The sequence below is a fragment of the Coloeus monedula genome (genome assembly GCF_965178545.1).
Source record: "Coloeus monedula genome assembly, chromosome: 3".
Lineage (NCBI taxonomy): Eukaryota > Metazoa > Chordata > Aves > Passeriformes > Corvidae > Coloeus > Coloeus monedula.
In genome coordinates, this window is record NC_138783.1 from 105,700,898 (window position 1) to 105,723,081 (window position 22,184).

At 40.1% G+C, this 22,184-nt stretch overlaps 1 protein-coding gene across 1 annotated transcript in view; it reads left to right on the plus strand.

Annotated features, from left to right (window-relative positions):
• Nucleotides 1-22,184, plus strand: part of PHEX (phosphate regulating endopeptidase X-linked) — a gene marked incomplete at both ends in the record, with an annotated part of 96,231 nt that overhangs the window by 39,876 nt on the left and 34,171 nt on the right. Inside the window, 2 exons of the mRNA XM_082277732.1 lie at nucleotides 2,629-2,757; nucleotides 6,279-6,380. Coding sequence (XP_082133858.1) covers nucleotides 2,629-2,757; nucleotides 6,279-6,380 — 231 coding nt within the window. The remainder of the gene's footprint in view (nucleotides 1-2,628; nucleotides 2,758-6,278; nucleotides 6,381-22,184) is intronic.

The following is a 22,184-nucleotide window of genomic DNA, read 5'->3' on the forward strand; positions in this document are numbered from 1 at the left end:
GAGTCCAAGGCACTGGACTATTCTGTTGTTGAATAGATTTGTCCAGTCAGAGGATGGAGAACTAGAGGCACTTTAGTATCATAAAAAGGACCCACCAACCCCTTGCCAGATAGGCAAATAAAGCATTGAATTCCTGCTAAAGAGATATGACCGCGAGATAAATCAGTGACACTTTAAGGAAAGACTGTATTTTATACAGTCATTGTTTCATTAATTCAGTCAGCCTCAACCATCATAAGCACAGTATTTTTTTTACCAGGTTCTCATTTTCTTTTGGTAGCTTTTATACCTTATATGTAGAAATCTTGGCATCAGGGCCACAAAATCTTTGCACAGAGAAGGAAAAATACATGATGAAGCTGTAAAAAAACTTCAGGTTCAGAAATAGGACAAACCTGCTGACTCTAAAGAAAGTGCTGTGAGTACCACATCAGCAACTATCAGCAGCTCCTCTGCAGTGGCACTTTGAGACCTTGTAAATTTGCAGTGGCACCTGGGGAAGAGGTCGGTTAATTGTGTCGTGAAATTCTGAATTGACTGGGAGGGGTTGAAACCTGCTATTTATAGTCACTGTTACTACCTGAAGTACTGTGTTTTAGAGTGGTACATTAATATTAGGAGGACCATTTGAGGGAGTTCTTGTTGGCTGTTGTAACATAAATATCAATAAACCAGCTGTGAGATATAATCTATTCCTCTCAGCTCTATTTTTATTGGTCTCACAGCCTGTGCTGCCTTTATATCCTCCTTACAGTCAAGCCTCCCTCAAAATAATGATGATTATTATGTTGTAATAATAGTATGTCACAGTCTAAAAGCCAGCTCTGTCTCCTGACTCTTTCTATGGCTGATGCATACTCAGAGCTTTTGGAAGGAATTTCAAGCTCTGATGACTAATGCCATAACTCCCCTTCTTCCCCCTGCATCAGGAAAAAGATCCGTTGCAGATTTACTCTGACCCCAGAGAGAAATTTTCTTCTCTTTTTTTCTTATCTTTTTTTTGAGTGTTGTGTTTTGTATAAAGGTTGAAGAATTTGGAAAAGGAGTTGATTGTCAAATTTGCCTCTGTTTAGAAAAAATATCACCTTATTAGGTATTGGTTTGACTAATAGGGTTTTCTTATAGAAGCAGTGTACTCTCTGCCATCGAAAATCTATTACTGCACATACAGTATTAATAAAAAACATTTGGAAATGCAATTCTCTGGTGTATTTAAGTGTGAGTCATTGATTATGCTTAATTACAGACAATATGATAGGGAAAATCAATCTTTGAATGACCAAAATATCTCACCTTCAATAGCTGAGGGTTAAGCTGCTCTGGAATTTTCCAATGAAATCTTTTCCTATTGGAAAAAGACAAATCCAAACCCTTCAGTTTTGCTGGATATTTAATCTTGTGCTCAAAGGAAGAGAATAATGGGAAAAAGAAGGGGTTCAGAAACTGCAAAATTGGTGCTTAAGAGGCTTGTATAATCTGTGAGAGGCCAAAATCCCTATCCCACCTGATCTGGTCTGATGCTGACTATACTCTGCCTTTACACAGCTGACAGGTGTTAACTGTTGGACTGGGATTGTGTTTGTTCTCTGTGGAAAAGCTTAAGAAGTTCCTTAAGTGGCAAGAGAACACTTTGAACCTTGAAAATAACAAAAGTTTCTTAGGTCAGCACTGCTTATGGCTCACATGGACCCATCTTGTATCTTGTTGTGTGTAGGGTTTTTTTAGATGAACTACATCTTGATGAGCAATGTAATGTTAGCTGGGTAACTACCCACAGTAACAGCATTCTTCCTGTGAGAAACAGAAACTAAGAGAGCAAATGATCTTGAGTTCTGTTTTGCCTTGTTCCTTGGTGTGTTGACCATTCTTGACTGTTTCTTTTGAAGCTCATTTATGGTGGCATCGTCAGAGCCTTTTTAATGACCATTTCTTTAGTAAAATACATCAGTTGTTCTACCAACGTCTTTCTACTGCAACATAGAATGATTTTTTTAATTTTTGGGGGGATGGGGGGAGACAAGCATATTCAGTGTTCTTGATGATTCAAACCTCTTTTCTCCTGAAAATGCTCTGTTTGGAAAAGGAACTGAAAGCAACTATTTGACACAAACTATGGTAAAAGTAGCTGGACAAGTAAATGACAAGAAGGTGTGGACATATCCCTAACTGTGTTAGATGTCATTAGTTTGTGGCAATGGAGGGCTCTGTCAGAGGTGTTTCATAAGGACTAACCCAATTTTCATGAGGACAATCTCCCTAGGCCTCTCACCCTGTCAGAGGAGAGGCAAATGTTTTCAGGAGCTATCTCACAGCAAGGTTTTTTTAGAGGAAATTGTCTCTCTACTTAACACAGAACACCAAGAGTAGTCCAAAGTTAACACTAACCCTCTAAGCCTAGTCTCTCTAAGTCACTGTTACCATTGTACTGTTCTTAAGTTTATAATCTTACAGCTATTTTGTGGTGTTCAAAGTACTTGTCATAGCATTGGATGAAAATAGAAATAGCTGTGGAGTATCATTATTGTTTCCTTTTGGTGGCTATTTGACAAATATGCTTTGGCCTATACTGCATGTGGGTTTTTCTTCAAGAGTATGATGTTATGGCCTAATACCTGTCCCTGTCAACAGGTGATCCACGGGACTACAACTTTGCTGCCTCAGTGGGATAAATGTGTGGACCTTGTAGAAAATGCCCTCCCCTACGTTGTGGGTAAGATGTTTGTGAAAGCCCATTTTCAAGAAGACAAGAAAGAGATGGTGAGTCCTCTTTAGTTTCTGTCTGGAAATTTCCTCCTCACAAATTGCCTCTGATGTTAGAAAATGTTTAGAAAGAGATAAAATTCTTAAAAATGTTTTAATTGTATAAACAAAAAACCCAAACCAAAACAAAAAAGAAAAACACACAAGGAGAAAATTGAATGAACTTAAAGAATTGTTACCTTTCTGCCCATTTGGGCATTGCCCCTTCTTTCTATCTGCAGTCCTTCAGACAAATAAGCAGCCAGTTCAAAACCAAGTTGAATGCTGTTAATTAATATATGTAAATAGTGACAGGCAGGCTGTGCAGGAACAGAGTGAGGGGTACTGATGAGAAATGGTTCAGTATAGCTAGTATAATTCATGATAGTAAAGTTTTTACTGACTAGTCAAAAAAATTGGTTGAGATTTCTCTGCTTGAGGACTACTCTTTGAAAGCTGTGACTCCTACACCTGTAATCTAAGCAAGAAACATGTAACTGATGTCTGACCCAAGTTAAGGGAAGCTTCAAGCTGCGTAGCAAGAGTTTATATCTGTGATTCAAATCTTTTCTGCTGATCAGTGAAAGGAAATATTTTTCTATACCATTCAGTCCAGAGAGATGTTAATCCTCATTCTAAAATTTCAACAATAGCTATGTTATCACTTCTCTCAAAAACATATTCAAATAATTAATTACCCTTCACAATAATTTATGACTTAGTTTCAGTTCATGTTTTTCTTATAAGGTTTTCCAATATCTGCTTTTACAGCCATTGATTTTTCCAACAATAATCAGTTTTAAATTAACTCATTTAGTCATTGAACTTAGCACTCCATGCAGGAAGGGCACAACTGTTTAGGAAATGTGAAATAGCACCCTGTGCTGGGAGCAACAGCTCTGTGAAAGCCCTGCAATGCCCTGGCTCAGTAGCCTATCTGTTTTATTTTATCTACTTTGACTGCTTTCTCAGGGAAAGATTCCATTTTAGAAAGCACACACTTATTTGGCTTGTCCAGATCTTTGTAGTCTGTTTCCCTCTTAGGTTCTGCATTTCTTTTCATATCTGCCTTCACCTAGAGTTTCCTCTCTGACATCCAGCTTTTCAATCCCCTTCTTCTTGATCCAGTTTGTAATGTGCTATTTGGCCATTTTGTGGCAAAAATATGCCAGGCATATGCAGTGTATTATCCTGCACAGGATAAGTGGGAAGAGTAGGAGTATAAGAAATGTACACTTTATGGAGGGGATGGACATATTTTCATATTTGTTTATTTGAGGAAAAGTTATGAGAAGCAGATAGAGCAGAGAATGGTTTCTATTGAAATGTGACCTAATTAGAATGTTTCTTAGTGTGCACGTTCCTTTTAGACCAAAGCTTTGGAAAATTATCAAGTCTGAATTCACAGTAGCATCCATAGTGAGAAATGCATATGAAATTCATAGTGTAGGTCACAACATTCAGTCTTAAAAAATGAACAGCCCATGGAGATAAAATTACATACAGGTGGAATTCGTTGCATTTCATTTAGAAGTGTGCTTTTCAAGTTAATAGTTTGTGGTGTTATCATTTTCATTCCACTGGTTTTCAGTTCTATTTCTCTTTTTTAAGCAGTAAGAAAGCATGTGAGTAAAGCACTCTTATTCGTACAGGTTTTGGGTTTTTTTTCTTTTTTTTTTTTTAGCTTATGGCATATATCTGTCTATGATAAGCAAATCCTGAGTTATGGATAATATGGATTCTTTCCCCCCCATGTTTTGTGATTGATGTTTCATACCTTAGATACTTCTCTTCTTTTATCAAGAAAGACATTATTTGCGTCTAAATATAGCACTGCTGCTCACTCAGAGTGCCTGCAGTGTTTCTTACAGATACGCCTGAGCAGTTTCAGTAATAACTTTGATAGCAGGAATGGGTTTCTCCCCCTGCCCCCTGCAGCCACAGCTGCTGCATAAAGCCTAAGTATACACCAGGGCCCAGCTGCAGAGCTTGCGTTTGAACTTGTAACCTCCAAATACAGGGAGTTCACCTCATTAGTGCACAAAGTTAATTGAGTCAGTGCTCTGTCATCAATATCTTTAAGTTACCCTATTTCCTGGGATGCAGTGAATACTGTGAATGTTCACTCTTTAGTCCTATTTAATGCTAGACCTGCTCTAGCTGACCCTGGAGCCTCTTAAAATGTTTTTTGAAAAGGGTAGGAAAAAATTAATAATCCAGGGAACTTTGCTACGTTTTTTCTGACTGCACCACAAATAAAGGACAATTCCAGATTAAAATACAGATCTGATACATTAATGACAATTTACCTAAAAGTAATGTTACTTTTGAGAGTTTAGTCCCCACTTTTAATGACATTTCAGATCTACTAAATTTATAGAATAAGATTATATAAATCTCTGCTTCTTGACATTTTCATTATTTTTAAATGTAACATAATTGATAGCACAAAGTTCCAATAAGTCTTCATCTAATGGGTATCTGTCATGTCTTGTGCTGTCTTAACCCTTGTATGTGCTAAAAGACTCAGGCAATGGCTGGATCCCCCTCATTGCCTCACTCTCACAGTATTCCCCATGGCTGTCTGTCACGGGGCTCATCTGCTGGTGCAAATAGTGGCAGCTGGTTGCGTACACCTTTCTGGGCTGCCAGCCAGATCCATAGGAATGAGGGCTCTTTAGACTCATATAATCCATATCTTAGCCATTAGATTTCTTATTTTCTGTAATTTCAGGATTTTCTTAGTGTGCATACTCACTGAACAGTCTATTATTATTATTTTTTACTTGCTTGAGATGTGGTCTTGGCTTTGCAGAGGTGTCTGAAGAAGCAGCCAAGCTGAAGTAGTTGTGGGTTTTCCCAGTTTTGCACAGATCCCAGCTGTCACTGGTGGTCCAGGACCACAGAAGCAGTTAAGGCTGCTCAGTGGTGTGAGCCAGGGCCTCCACCCCTGCAGTAAAGGGTAGCAATGCTTCACAAATGCAGCTAAATACAGGCTAAATTTTTGGATACTGCTTTGTATTTGGATCATGGTGCTGTCAGCCCAAATTCAGTTCTTTGGCAGTATTAATAAGGCATGTCTCAGTCTCACATAAACCAAACCAGGCCGCAGACCTTCTCTCTGCAGAAAAGGCTTTATTTGTGCAAATACCTTTTGGCTGGCTCCTTCTGCATGGGCCAGTGATCTAGAACCGGAGGGTCAGAAATCTCCCCAAAGGACTGCAAATCTCTCAGTGATTTGTGATTTATGATTTCAAGATGGGTATTCTCACAAATATGACATGACATGATCAGCAGTGAACAGGGTCTGTGCTACACCAGAAGGGAAAGAAGATGGAAAGAAACTTACCCTCAGAAGAAGTGTCTCAGTACCAGAGAAAGCAGAAATTAGCCTTCAAGAAAGGACAGCTGATACCACCTGATTTGAAATCATTTGTGGTCTAACCAAGTCTATCACTCCTATGTACACCAAACCTTTTCTTACAGTGATTCTGCTATGATATATCTTACTGGGGAGGGATTTACTAAATGTTTTGCAGATGGAGGAGTTGATTGAAGGAATTCGCTGGGCTTTTATTGACATGCTAGAAAAGGAAAATGACTGGATGGACTCTGAAACAAAAAGAAAAGCTCATGAGAAGGTAACAAATATAAATGTTGAATGAGTAAAATCCTGTTACAATAAAATTTGACTTGAGTGATAACAGTATGTCATGGACTGCACTCGCAGTTCCAGCTACCTACTCATCATTTTGTTAGAGAAGGGACGCATGCCACATTTGTTTTTCTGGAAGCCGAGCCATCTGAGCTCCTGCTTCTCTGCAGAAGTTATTTTTATTACCTTGTTCTTCTTCACTTCTTTCCACCTTTCCCTATCTAGCTCTGGCTGATGTAGACTATGAGCTTATTTCATATTTGACTTCTCCTGACAAAGTTTTCACCTTGACTAGGATCTCAGGGACACACGAATCTACAGACAGAAAACAGTGTCTAAAACACCTGTGACAGCTCCGGGTGTTTGCTGTGAAGATGGAGGATCCAACTAGAAGGGAATATGAGAATAATTCAGGTTTCATAGTTTTTCCAGTGTTGTGGTGGGAGGCCTGACTTGAGAGCTGTCTTTTGAGAGTGTAATGGTGATCCCAGCTGAACATCCATTTCCTGACAAAATAATGCCAGTTATGAAGTGTGATAATCAAAGATGGCATTACTGGTCCTGATTGTTCTCAGATAGTCACAATAAAAGGCAAGACGTAAAGGTGAAGGCAGGAGGATGTACTCAAAGCCTTTCCACTCTATTCCCATTTTTACAGCATGTGGTGAGTGGAAAGGAAGGCTGTCCAGATGCAGAGCTCTGTCCCCAGAGCAGCAATTGGAGGGGGCATATAAAAAGACAAGTGGAGAGTGTTGTGTAGGTCTGTGTCCTTATTTGTTGAGGCAATTGGATATCAGTGAATCAGTAAGCACCCTCTTTGAATAAACTGACAGGCAAGTGCAGCTGAACTGTTCCTGCTCTCTGTGCTTGAATAAAAATAGCAGTGTTTTGATTTAAAAGCAAATATGGCCTTCAAAGTTTTTTAGTAATTCTAATGAAAAAGCTGTTGAGCTATTTTATCATTGGAAAGATTTAAATTCCATATGCAGTCCATTTACATTTTATACAGCAGTGCTCTTCATATATGCGGAAATGAAATAGAGCTGCATAAATGCACCAATAAACTCTATAGCAAGAGAACAGTAGTAAAATGACATTTATTTCCTGCTAACCTGGTGGTAAATGGGCTGCAGTTATTACTTTTTATTGGCTGTTACACTTTTTTTTACTAGAAATACCATTAGAAATATAATTATCTGTAATTTAGATATTTGTTAAAATTGATGCAAAATAAGAGCAGGAAGATTTTCTAATGATTTCCTTAATAAAGATACTTCTATATAACAACCTGCTTAGTGATTTTGTTCAGAATTTACTACCTGCCTTTCAGCAGGGAAACAATACAAACATTGCCAAAACTCCCTAAAAAAGCTTTCCCTTTCCTGTTTTAAGGAGGGTTTTCATCAGAAGGCAGGCTAGATCTTTGGCAGGTAGAGATGGCTCTTTCCCTCTGTTGACACATTTTGGAAGCATATGCCACTTTGCTCCCAATTTAGACGTGTAATTGAAGGTTCTGAAATTAGTGGGGTGAGTCTGGGCTGAACAATGCATGACAAACTAAATTCCATAAGTACAACAAAAATAATGCTACAAGCCATAGTACTATCAAATGAATAGCCAGTGGTTTAAAATCATTCTCACTGAACTGAAAAACCATTTCATAATTTGCTGACATAAGAACCAGGTCAAACTTGTAGGAGACAAGTGTTATGTAATGCCTTAGATACTGCAGCAACAATTACGTGATAGGACTTATGACTACAAGTTTAAGTTCAGATGCACAGAAATAGCTACTTGGCTGGAAGGAAAGAGTCTAGAAAGACATTTGGTAGATTTCCAGACATGGAGTGTGTGCATATTTATTAAATATTATTTATTGTTAATGATATTCAATTTGTCCTGGAACTCTTGGATGAGCATGTTTTTAGTTCAAGAAACAGATTCATTACATGTAGGGTCAGAAGATTCACTGGGGAAATCAAAGGTTTATAATACAACAGAACCTTCAAAATCTGTTACTCTGTTCAATTAAATCTCATGAGCCTAGCACTTTCTGCTGTTACTTTTTCAATACTTAGGCTTTAATAAAGCAGCACAGACAGCATGAATTCTATGAGGGAGATTGAAAACCCTGCAGTATTAGTTTATTATAGAAATCGGTAGAAGTTGCATTTCTTTGTCAATAAATGTCATCCACATGCTGGACTCTTCACCCAGGATGGAAAAACACCAGGAACCAAGTATAAATTGGAAGAGAGAGGGTGCAGGGCAGCTGTGTTCAGCGTTGGTGTGGCCTCACCTGGAGTGCTGTGTGTTGTTTTGGGCCCCTACACTTAAAAAGAATCTGGAGGTCCCTTAAGGCATCCAAGGGAGGGCAACAAGACCGGTGAAAGGGCTGGAAGGAGTGTCCTGTGAGGAACAGCTGGGGACTTTGAGGCTGTCTGGTTTGGAGAAAACGAGGCTGAGGGGCCACCTCTACAGCTTCCTAAAGTGGGGAAGTGGAGAGGGACGTGCTGATCTCATCTCCCTGGATCCAGTGACAGCATGTGTGGGAGCAGTTAAAAGCTACTTCATCAGGGAGTTTGAACTGGAGATTAGGAAGCATTTCCTTACTGAGTGGGTGGTCAAACACTGGAACAGGCTTCCTGGAGAGGTGGTCGATGGCCCAAGCTTGTGTTTAAGAGGCATTTGGACAACGCCCTTAACAATGTGCTTTAACTTTTGGTCACTCTGAGGTCATCTGGCCATTGGATAAAATATTCCTTGTAGGTTCCTTCCAACCAAAATGTTCTAATTCTGTTCTATCAATTAAGTAAAGAAAGGAAGCTATTAGTTAGGTAAAGGATGTTTTGGTCTTTTATGTTTTCATCAGTAACTGTTGCGTTGTCCCTTATAGTAGTGCAGATTGGAGCTTCTGCCCTAAGTTCCATGGCAGAACTGTATCCTACATGGAAATGACTATGATTCAGATATCTTGCTCTTCCTCTGTTTTTTTAATTGCATCGCATTCTTGAAATGTTCACATGCTCTGAAAAGAAATTAATTGCAGAAACCTGATGGTGGTGTTGTTTTCTGGGCCTGTTCCATGTGATCTATTTAATTTGCCTTTAGTTTTTCTTTCATTTCAGGCATATTTGGGTCATTAACAAATTTTTTACTCATTTCCTGAAGGAAGAATAGGGTCAGTTTGGGATAGAGAGCCTTGTGGTGATTGTATCTTTAGATGACAACATTGTAATGTAAAGGACACGGCGGGTTTGAAAGAGAATTAATTGCAAATCCTCTCTCTGATCAGGTACTCATTGTTTGGTGTGTTTTCTGTTTCCTGTTTTCTGACTGATGCCCACCTTTCTTTTGTGCTTGGCTGAGGCCAAATTTGTATACCTTGCTGTCAGCCTGATGCTTTGCAATCAAAGGAACCATCGACCTCCAAAGGACTTACAAAAGACCCTCTGGTAGAAACTATTCTTGAATTTTGCTTTAGGCAGCTTGTCAGCTTTATCTAATCACTGTGTCTGTGACTCTTTGTGTCTGTCAGAAGGGACACTACTAATTTGATGTTAAAAGGATTAAATCTACTACTCCATGTGACACAGGGAACAATTGTCTTGCAGCCTTGAAATGAGAATAATCTCTTTAGCCCTTGTATACTTTGGAGTTAAGCTTTGACACTCTTTTTGTAACAAAAGAATATAATGAGATAACATCTAATATTTTACCTCTCTCTGCCCTCCATTTCTTTCTTTCTGCGATCGAAAGATTAATTTAAACCAGACCATCTGAAAGCCAATCTTACCAAAAAAGTTTCTAACAGGGTTAGGTGGCTCTGCCTTCACGTGCAGTTCTCACCTGGCTCTCTGGATGGAGCTCACGCAGCTTCCAAAGGAGCTCTGAGTCCGAGAGAAGCGCTCGGCTCTGTGCTGTGAGGTTTTTTTCTCTTATCCTTGCTCCTCTGCTCTATTCAAGCCCTTCTTTATTGTACCGTATTTGACTATCATCTCAAATTTGCTTCAAGTATGTCTGCTAGCCCCCGAATTTTCAATGGAGTGCTCTGATAAACAAACAAACACACACCTCAAAAAGGTTTCGGTTCTTGCCCTTTTAGTCTCTCTTTTGTAAGGGTCATTATATTTTGCCCTCATTTGCAGAACAGAGAAATTATTCAACTGAGTGCAGCTCCAAGGGTGTCTGGCAACACTCTTCAAGTGCGTGTTCTGTGAGTTGCCCATGGCCACAGTCACAACCTCTGAGCAGAACTGCAGGGTGGGGGGAGAGAAGCGAGAGCCTTTTGTTTCTCTTACAGGGAAGGTTGCAGCCAGCAATGGCAGCCAGACGGTATTGACGGCTGTGTTTTGGCATGGTGGGCCGCAGGGGAAAGGGAGAACCCACAACTGAAACTCCATTGACGTAACTTGTGTGATGAGGGCTCACTTCTTTGAAATGGTAATTTATTGCTTCTGCTCTTCAAAGGATAATTCAGAGGAAGATCATCACTGACATGTTAAACTATTCCCACTTCTGGACAGGAACCATTATTTTATTAATCACTATTTTTCCTTCCTAAAATGCCCTTTGTGCTTGGTTTTAGCTGGAGGCTTGAAAAAACATGTTTTTCTTAAAGTTTGCAATTCTCTTATAAAATATCCTGTTAGGCTATGGCACAAGAATAACTTCCTATTTGGAAGTTGGGGGTTTTTTGGTTGTGGTGTTTTTTTTTTTTGTTTTTTTTTTTTTTTTGTTTTTTTTTTTTTTTTTTTTGCTTCGCAGTACTATTTTTAAAGCATGGATGATAAGCCAAAAAAGAGCTTGTTTTTCCTCTAGTAAGATTTTTCTGTAACATTATTAACCTCCTTAAGTCATGGAGCACAAATCCCAAGGTCACTGTGCAATCATTTGGCTCCTGAACTTGCCTGCTGCTTTGCTTTATTTCTAAGGAAGTTGTATACGCAACATTTGTTTTCTCCACATCTCTCCAAGTCTGAAGACTGAGTCAAGAGGAGCACAGGAAAATATCAGGACTGTGCCTAGCTATAGGTGGCTCTCTTGGGCAGCGTTAGGTACCTTTGTTTAGCCTACAGGGCTTGTTCTGCTGCTTCAGAGAGCTCCAGCAAACCTCCCTAGACAACACAGTGTAATTTGGGCCAATAGCCCTTAGGAAATCAAGAGCCATCTGTACAAACCCTGATTTAACAAAGTATAGGTACTTTAAAGGAGGTAGGTGTTCATGGGTTATCCTACTGTAGCCATTCACTTCCCAGCTGGAACTTGCTGGCCCTATCCAGCCCTGCAGTCAGTTATCTGAGCCCCTGCCCCCTTTCCCAGTTCTCCATGGTCTCCCTCTCTTCACATTTCACTACAACCATGACAGCTGTACTGCTCAGAGCAGAGTCCAGTGTCTGCTTCGGACAGTGGCCAAACAGTAGCAGATGTTTAGAGATGAACCTAAGGACAGGGCGAGCATAAAGGGACACATTCCCACTATCCTTTCCTGGCCTCTACAAACTGCAGCTCGCTTGCTTCCTGAGCCAGAAGTGGTGTCTTTGTAGTTATGCATATTTTCCTGCTCTGAGTTTGTCTAATGACTTTTTGAACCCATGACAATTTTCATCATCCACAACTTCCCAAGCAATGAGTCCCACTGCCTCAGAGTGTCTTTTTGCTTGTCTGAAAAATGTCATCTTCTCCTATGTTAGGATAGTGCAGAAGTCAGAGAATCATCATTGCCTGTTCTCTTTTTGTGCTCACTCTTGCTTCTGCAAAGTATTGGCACCACAATACATGCTGGGAGAATGTAGCCTCCTGCTTTTCTTCATATAGCCTGTCCAAAACATGTGTTAGATACAGTTCTGAAAAATAACATTTCATTGAGATCTGAGGCAAGCCCAGACAAAAAGGCTGAGCACCACAGCTTCAGGAGCTGAAATTAATCTTGCTTAATGCCAAGCTAGTTTTTGCACAAAGATGACAAATCATCCAGTCTTGAAAGTGGTTACTGGGTGCTCTGCAAAAATTAAAAATGCCTTTTGAGTCTTGTGGGGTCTGCAGACCCGTCCTATGAAAACTAATGCAAAAATATGACAGAGGAACCAGCCCTGAGACTCAGTGCCTCTGATTCCAATGGGCTTTTTTCTAGAATGAAAGCCAGCACAAAACTGATAGAACAACACTTGGTAAAAGAGAGGGATGGAGTTTCTAAACTAAAGCTCGCAAGAGACCTTTTACACGTTCCTTTAAGATGACTTTATATCTTTGCTTCAAGGATGTCAGAGAACTTTACAAAGTATAAGACTGCTTCAGAGCACTCATAGGAACTGCTAGACATACTTCAAAAGAGCTAAGAAAAGCGGGAGAAATTTCCAAAGGCTCTAATTGCAGTTCAACACTTCATTCCTGTTCAAAAGCCTATAGGCTTTTGCTGACTTCCTAATTTACTGGTTTTACCGGAAAGTTTGATTCAGATATTCTTGAAACAACCTTGCCATTTTTAAATTAGAAAGTGTACTTTTGTTGAGTGCCAATTAAACCTTAGCCACGCTTCTCCTTTGTGGAAGTGAGCATTCTGAAACTAGGGTGCAAAAAATTCGAGGGCTTCTTTGCATTGTAGTAGTTGCATTGCAGGGAGCAATGAGCAAATCTCCTCAGAAGCTTGAAATGTGTTGAAGTTTGGAAAAGGCAGAGTCACATTTTAACTCTTTTCCAACATGTCTGCAATTCCATTGTGCATTAAATATATCACTAGGGGTTTATCTTCCTGGTTTAACTCATATTTCACAGAATCACAGGATGGGTCAGGCTGGGAGGGGACCACAGGCTGGGTCATCTAGTCCAACCTCCCTGCTCAAGCAGGGGCATCCCAGAGCACATGGCACAAGATTGTGTCCAGATGGTTCTTGAACATCTCCAGCAAGGGAGACTGCACACCCTCTCTGGGCATCTTTTCCAGTGTTCTGTCACCTCCAGACTAAAGAAGTTCTTCCTCATGTTCAGGTGGAACTTCCTGTGCATCAGTTTCTGCCTCTTGTCCTACTGCTTGGCAACACTGAGAAGAGCCTCCAAAAGGCTTCATCCTCTGACACTCTCCCTTCAGATACTTACAGACATTGATCAGGTTCCCTCTCAGTCATCCCTTCTTGAGACTGAACAGCCCAATCCTTTTACCATGTGCATGGACATATGAAAAGAAGGGGACAACTCAGTAGGAAGCTGGAAGGAAAGTAGATGCTGCTCAGAAATTATGTAAGGGATTTGAAGTTTGCACTACTTACCTAGTTTGGAATTCAGCCAGGATTGTTAGGCTGCCACTCCTGCACCATTCCTGAGATAGCTGTTTGGAAAATGCCAGTTTTTAGAGTAATATTTTCTCCCCTGGAAGAAACAGAGAATGGTACTTTCCTTCTAGAGTAGAAGTGTTCCATGCTTTTCTCTGAATAAAAATAGGTCTTCACTTTCTGTCAGATTAACATCCCCTTTTCTTTCTTATTCATTTTACATCAAATATTTATTTCTCATCACAAACTTTAATTTTTGAACTCTAAGAATAATCTATCACATCCTGAATTTAATTTAACCTTCACAGGAAGACTGGGCTTTCCTGATCAGTAACCACACGAGATGTTCTTCTCCGTTGGCCAGAGTTGAAACTAATAGCCATGGCATGTTTGCTTATCTCTTATCTCTGGGGTTAGATTGCTGCTGTCAGCTTCTCCCTTGTTATCTGGCTGCTGCTACTGCTCACTCAGTTGTGCAGGGATGTCAGTTCCATTAATAACCTGAGCACCATGCAAACAGATAGTGGAAAACAGGTGAAGGGAGAGGAAATTGTATTTAACCCTGATCTTACAGCTGTCATTTTTCAGACTCTGCCACAAATACATAAGGCCGGAATGGGTGTGTGACATCAAAACACTTGTGACAAATCTCATGCTTGAAGTAGGAGGGAGACAGATGGACAGACACCTGCAGATGCTGAGGGACCAGGGTGCATCTGAAGGTTTTGTGGCAGAAAAACAACATGAAAGCATTGCTATGCTAAATGTCAGAGCAGTTCTTCCAAAGAGTGAGAGATCCTCTGCCACTCCTGGAAGACTCTGACAGTTTCAGCTTTAACTTTCACTATCTTTGTTTCAACAAGTAAACCTGTCTTCTGTAGAGATACAGCTACAAAGACAGTGTGGTTCCCCAGCTCAGCAGTAGCAGATATGGAGGTGCAGGAGAGCCATTCTCTGTGTGAAGGAGTTTACAAGGGCATGCTCAGGTATCTGCTTGGCATTCCCTCGCTCTTCCCAATGAAAGTGATTTCCTGGCCGTGGTGATCTGTGTGTGCTGTAAATGCCCACTGAGAGGAGAGCTGCCTGCTGGCTGGGAGCGGGTGAGGAGCTGGGCAGGGCCCTGGGCTGGGACCCCACCATGGACCCTCAGTCTTGGCACCAAGCTGTCCACAACCAGCAGCGTGAGCCAGCAGCACTTTAACTTGCTCAGGTATTGTACCAGTCACTGGGATCTGAAGCAAAGTTGTGAAATTTTAAATGGCTTCAGGTACTGGTATTGCTGGAGTTTATTTGTGAAGGAGCCTTATCACAAGGAGTTCATGAGACTCAGGAATTTGTTCTTTTAGTGGCCTTTTAGAGGCCAGGATGCTGTGGCTAAGAATAAAGGCTTCCTCAGCTGCCCTCATTTGTGAGGGAGCTGTGAGGTGTCTTGTGCTCAGTTTTCTGCATATGGGATGAGCTTCATCAATGTAAAAACACCTAGATACAATTTATTTAAAAATAAAAATATGTAAAGATTTGGAATAGAGAGGAATTTGGTCTTGAGTAGAGCATTTTCTGAATGTATTTTTTTCTATATTCTGCAGCCTATGTTTTTTGTCTATGTATGCATCTGCTTTCCCCCATATATTACAAGGCATGGACAACTGATAGTGTCATGCTTACTGGTACAGTGCTGGGCAGGGTCCCTGTTCAAGGAAAAGGAATTTCTCCTCAGAGATAAAACATGCAAGTCATGAGTAACACTGGAGTTTAAGTTCTCAGTCACTATTTCAGTTTGAGTAGTGTTAAAAGGAGTCTCTGCCATGTCTGGTTTCTGTTGGATCAAGACTGTGGCTGAAGCTCACTTGTGAAATGAGAAATGAAAAGGGAATTTTTCACATGCTATTCTTTATTAAAAAAAAATGCTCAGCAACCTTTGCTTAACCTTGAAAATGTTAAATGACTATAAACTGATGCAAGCAGACGCTAAGGTCAGAAGTCCCTTTCTGGAACAGGTTATTCAGAGTTTTGCATAAAACTGGAAAAGGAATGCTGTGGTAAATCATATCCCATACAATTATGATAGAGAGAGAGCTTCATCTCCCTTTTCTGATCCCTGAGCCTGCCCCTCTCTCAGTGTCCAGTGCCAGAGATCTCAGCACACAGGGTGTTTTCAGGTCCCCGGGGACTTATATTTTGCTAGCATAGTGGGTTTTCTTAAGCCTGCTGCTTGCCCAGAGCTAAAATAAAAACAGCAGAAAAGAGTTTTGGAAAGGTGGGTGTGTTTCTAGCAAGAGGTGGCATGAACATGGGAGTATGGGTCAACTCATGAGGTGTTCTGGGGGCGAGCGGTGAAATGGGCCCAGGAAGTAGTTTCTATAAAAAATGGAACATAATAATTTCTGCAGCTCACCAGTGTGACAAAAGACCAGTCAAAGGTGGCTTTTTTTTTTTTTTTTCTCTTTTGCTATTGCAAATCCTTAGGATCCTGGTACAAAAGTTTTTTAGTAAAGATATCTAAGGTAATTTCAAAACACAAAGAGAATTTTGAGTTGGGGGAGTACGTTTGGTTGTTTGGTTTTCAAAGATAATTGTATTGGAAAACATGGAGTGTTGCCTGAAAATAAAGGCATGAGGAGTATGGTCTTTTACAGTGCTAAGTGTGAGTACAAGCTTAGCTTGGCATGAGTCCTATCAAAGGCAGCTTAGCAGCACATACCATGGGGCATATATCTATGTCTATATCTGTATCATCTATATCTAATCTATACCACCATGATACTAATGACAGTCTGTACCTTCAGACCACAACAATTGTTTCTGGCTTGTTTGAAGTGCAGCTGGAGGAGCTCCCAGCTGTCCACACACCCTGGTGCAGTCATGCCCCAAGGGATGCACAGGTGTGCAGAGGGGAATCCAGTGCAGAAAAACCCACACTGGAGCTGACCTTTCCCTGCTGGTGTGGTGCCATAGCTGAGTCATTTTGCATATCTGGGCATCATCCTTTCTTCTGGTCCATGGGCATCATTCCAGCTCCACTGAGAATCCAAAGACCCTTAAAAGTCACCAAGGTGCTTTGGACAGAAATAGTTGGCAGTTAAGCACATCCTGTGCCAGAACTAAGTTGTGCTGGTCTGCAGTATAAGTGCACTTATATCTTCAAAGACAAAAATATTTTCTGTGTGCCACAAAGGAAGCTATTGCAGATCTGACATTCTGTTCATGAAGGACAGAATATATGTCTCTCATAATATTCTGTGTATAACATAATGGAATAATGCTAATTGTCATACAGAGGTTGTGAATGGAAAATGAAATTAAAACAAAATGGAAAAAGAATTTTTTTTCTTAACAAAATTAAAACAAAGCTGGCAGCAGAATAAGTTTCTGGTGGAAGGAGGAAAATATGAATAGGTCTATTAATTGTAGTGTTGCATTGAACTGAGGAGCTGTGCTTATGAAAACGTCACAGTCAATCAGTATGTTTATATAAGTAAGACTGAAATAAAGATGCTAATTTTGTACAATCTCTGACTTAGTCCAGTTCTATTGCTAAAAAAAAAAATAATTTAATGTGGGATTAGTTTAAACTGAAAAGTTAATTCCAGTGAAACTTTCGTCACAGTGCTTGAACCAATGACTGAATCTTTGTATTCCAGAGAGCCAGAAGGGATTTAGGACAGGAAAGAGTGGCCCTGATGTTCATTGTTGCTTTTTCTGACTCTTTTGTCCATGGTAGTCCTATTAAACTTTTAGATGCTTTAATCTTTATGGTGAGCAATAATAATATTGTCTTGATGAATAGTAGATATTAAGACCAAACATATAATCCCAATGAACACATTTCTTAGGAACTGCTGTGTCCCTTTTCCTCTCTGTTTCCTAGCATTATAATTATGGTGTCGTATTTTTAAGTGTACTAAGAAGTATTTTCTTGTCAGTAAGTTTTCTCTGAGTGAGGCTTTGGTTTCAAAAGATCATTCAGAGCAGGAGGTAACTCGTGTACCACATAACCCTTCTCCACTTTGCCACATCATGTGTCCCCAGCACTTGTCTCATAAAAGTTCCAGAAGCAGTTGTGTCTCTCCATGTAGTGAGTGAGTGATTCAGCTCAACGATCTGGCAGGAAATTAGCTGGGGAAAATCTTGGTTAAATTTCAGCTGTGTTATTGAAGTGTTAAGCAGTCCCACAGAAAGATGTGTCGAGGAGCTGAGGCAGCCTTTGGAGGCTGTGGGTGCAGGCAGCCTGAGAAGAACTATGGACAGAGATGAGAGGAGCAGGGAAGAAGAGCAAGGACTAGGAGTTTTTTTTCATTTGGCAGCACAAAGGTGTTAAATGGACTCAGCTATTTTTGAAATCCTAATGTGCATTTAACTGAAAGCAATTTTATGTGTACATGGGTGTCATTATTCACATAAGTCATTTGATTATTTCTTTTTTTTTTTAACCTTTGCCTAAAGCTATTACAAAGATGGAATGATAGCTGTATTTTCTGTCTTCATTATTTTATCAATTATTTTAGAGCATTCAAAACAATTATTGTAAAAGAGGGGATGGTTATGGTGCAGTGTAGTGTGAAGTGGTGGTATGTGAATTATCATTAAATGAAACACCGGTTCTTGAAAATCTACACAGCTTCTATTATTGTGACCTGCAACAAAAAGAGGGCAGTTAGGCCAAGTTTTAAAAATAAATAATGATACTCTGTATTCTTGAATATGGATTAGACAGTTCACTGCAGATCAAGTACTGTTAAAAATTGTCATTTCAGGCCAAGTGTTCATGTTAGAGTTGCCACTTCACTTTCCATTGTAGTTGACAATGTGAAAATCCCTGATTTTTCATTTTCCCACAGAGGAAATACTGTGCATCATTAGGGTGAGCTCAGTCCATCTCTCACTCAAGTCAGTAGTCACTTCCTACTGACATCTGTAGGATTGGGCTTTAGTCCTGTGATGGAACTTTCCTGTGTTTTGCCAAGACCCATCACTCTATTTTCCTAGTTCTTCCATATGTAAACCCTAGATAGATGCAGTGATATTTATGCAGCAGTTTTACCAGATGGCTCTTGAATCATCTGTTCTCAATGAAAAATGGAAAGACCGGGCGCATATATAAAGGCTGAATTAATCTTTGTAATTAAATGGGACATTACTTTGCCATGAATAATTTTAGCTTTCACAATGTATTTCATGCTAATTTTTCAGTGAACTGTAATTGTATTAATTTTTTATATATTTAGAAGCTTAAAAATGATCTTTACAAAGTTATTGAGTCAAGTTAATATACAGAAGATCTCTGTCAGACTCATAAAACTTTGTTGTGAGATATATGTTTTGTTTTCTCTTTACTGTAAGTAAAATATGTCAGTACTTAGTGTTGTATAAAATATCCAAGTCATACTTTGAGAGGCAAAAAGACTCTCAGAATACTCACACGCTTGGTTGTCAAGTGAGAATTTGAATAGGCTGGAAACTGGGATGCTTTGGAGCACTGAAACACGTGTGCATTCCCACGTTGGCAAGTTGATGAGCAGAGAGTGAAAGCTTGTTTATTATTTTGTCTGTGTAGTAAACTGACTTGCAGTGCTCTCACTGTGACAGAAAGACACTGATGGTAAAATCCTGGCTGTGTTGAAGTCACTGGGGAAACTTCGATGCACAAGGAGTGGTGGAAGTAGTAGTCCCACTCTGGATCCTCTGCCTCAGAGCCTGCTCTCCCTGGCTGCTGGGCTAGAAAAGAGTCGTCATGACTTACCCTAAAGCACCCTGCAAGAGCCTCTTGCTTGTGATGGCAGGAGAGGAGCCCTGGAGTGATGAGTTTCCTTAATTTACCCGACAGCCCAACGCAGGCTGAGTGCTTATTGGTGCCTGGGGGAAGTATCCCATCACCTCTTTTCTTCCTGTACACAGGGTTGTTTAATGTGCAAATTAGAGAAAGGAGTTAAATGAGCCTTGGAACCATAAAAACTTGTGGATGGTGTGTTTATGGTGGATTCATGTGCAATTGCCACATGGTTGGTTCCTGCACATTTGTCACATTTCATTTGACTCCCCTGTGCATGCCTCCTGGAAGGCTGGTCTCTTATACCTACTTTTAATCTTATCAAGGGGAAAATACTGACAACATTATCAAAGAGCAAGGAAGTTATAGAAGAGCTTTCCACTTCCTTGTGCTGTATAAATAGGGAATCTCCAAACTGCTGTTAAATATTACACAAGTGAACAGAAGAATAGGCACAGAAACAAGACTTCCAACATGCAAATTTAGAAACCTACTCTCAATATGATAGTTTCTAACTTGTCACTTGTGTTAATAAATTGGGCTGTGTGCTGGGCTTAGCTGAACAGGTTTGCACCTGATGCAAAGCCCCTAGGAGGCATCTCAGTCAGAGGGATTCCCAAGGACTTCAGAGGGCTTCCTATGTTCTCTCATGAGTTTTGCTTTGGCTATAGGAAACAGTTTCCCTAACCAAGAACCAAACACCCTTCACTGTCAGCATCAGCTTTGTCTGTCTTTTTTGCTCTGATCTCTAAATCACACATATTGTGGTAAGGCCTTTTAAGTAATAAACGCAATAAAATAACATTTCCCCCTTATCTATCTATCTATCTCACAAAATACAGACAGCTTTAGACATTGAAAAAGCATCGAGGTACTAGAAGCAGCACTGCCTTTTGAGTTTGCTTTCAAAAATCTCGAGACACACTCTGTTATTTACTAGGGGTTTATATAGCCTTTACAAAAAAACTCCATCGTGTCCAACTACTTAATTCTCATGCTTAGAAATCTCAATCTCACTCCATCAATTGTGAAAGTCACAAAGGAAGTGATGAACTTATGCAGAATATTTGAGATTCACCAGACTTGTTTAAGCAGCAGACTTAGCAAAAATTAAAACTGATGGGTTTTGCTCTTTCCTTTTTCAAAGCTAGTTTTAACTGGGATTGAAACATGAGGAATAATTTTCCGATTCCTTGCAAAGTTCAGTCAGTTGGACTTGACAACACCACCAGGAAAAAATTAGACACTCTTGATTACATACAAACTTGCAGATGAATCATGCTCCCTTCCTAGCTTTTTATTATCCCTCCCCAGCACAGCATTTAAAATATCGTGAAAGACTGCTGAACCTTCTGGAAAAGTAAGGAAACATTCTGTTGTAAGCTAATTTGGCTCATTTCATATTTTCCATTCAGCATTTTTCTTCCATTGCTATTTTTATTACTAGGGCAATTTGCATGACAATGGGATCTTTTTTGCTTAAGAGATCATCTGCTCCTGCTGCTAATTTCCTACCTGAAGATGTTATCTTCTGTTTGTGACATCTCAATTACCTCAACCACAATTAATCGTGATGTCACAAATGGAGGATTATGACTTTGGGTTGGAAATGAGATTGAAGGAGTTTAAAGAAGAGGCCTTTCTTGAAAAATAAAAGAGGAAACAATGACTTTGGTGAAATGGAGGCAGTCCTCCATTACCTTTCTTCTTAAAATTGTGGAACAGCTGGTTTTAAGTCTTGCTGTATAGGAGGCCCTGCTGTATTGAGATATTGTGAAGTGGGAGAAGGAGAAAGGATATGTGGAGGAAGGGGAATCTTCACTTGAGCAGTCAGCACCCTGCAGCAAGAAGGAAATAAAAGTCGTTGGACCCCAGAGAGGTCCAAGCTCTGCTCCCAGTGAGCAGAATGCAGGGTTGGTACAGTTGTACTTGGTTTAAAGGCCAATTATTTATTGCTTTTCATATCTTGCAATATTCATTTGAGTTTTGACATCTGAGTTTGATGACCATGGAGGAGCACCTTTCGTGGGGTGGAGGGAATTCCAAAGACTTATGGCAAATGACATTCAGCATCCTGAAAACATAAAAAGTGAAAGTTTTGTGCTGTCCTAGTTCATCATGGCTGTAATTTATCCTATGGACCTTTCACATTTCACTTGGTATGTCATCTTTTTGTATACTTTTGCTTTCTTCTGGAAACCTGTTTCCACAGAGATTCTGGGTTTCTGAGTGGCCTGCTGGTGTTTTTGTGAGGATTACTAGGGCTGTTTATACAGGCACACCATGATTTACAAAGTGGGAATACTCATCTACAGCTACTTCACACTGGACTGTTCATGCAGGTTGTGCATAAATTCTGGGGCCAAGTCACGACTGAAAGAGGATTAATGACAAGTGACATGTTTTATTTTAACACCCCTACTGACATTAGGAAAAAGGCAAAAACTGAAAGGTAAAGGAGTGAAACTGGAGAACTAAACAAAGATGAGCCCTGTGGTTTTTGGAAAAGACAGTGTCCTTCAGAAAAGGAGCCATCCTCAGGTGCAAATAGCAGTGGCCCTCAGTGGAAACACACCAGTCTGCACTTGCTGGGACCAAGGTTGATTCACAGCTGTGCATCAAATCTATTTTAGCAGTTGGATGTGTACCAGCTATTTTGCCATAGTGGAACAGGCCATTTCCTGTCGTCCTTTGGAAAACATTGTACAAACAGGCATTTGACCATCTGATTAACACAAAACCCAGTAGGGAAAAT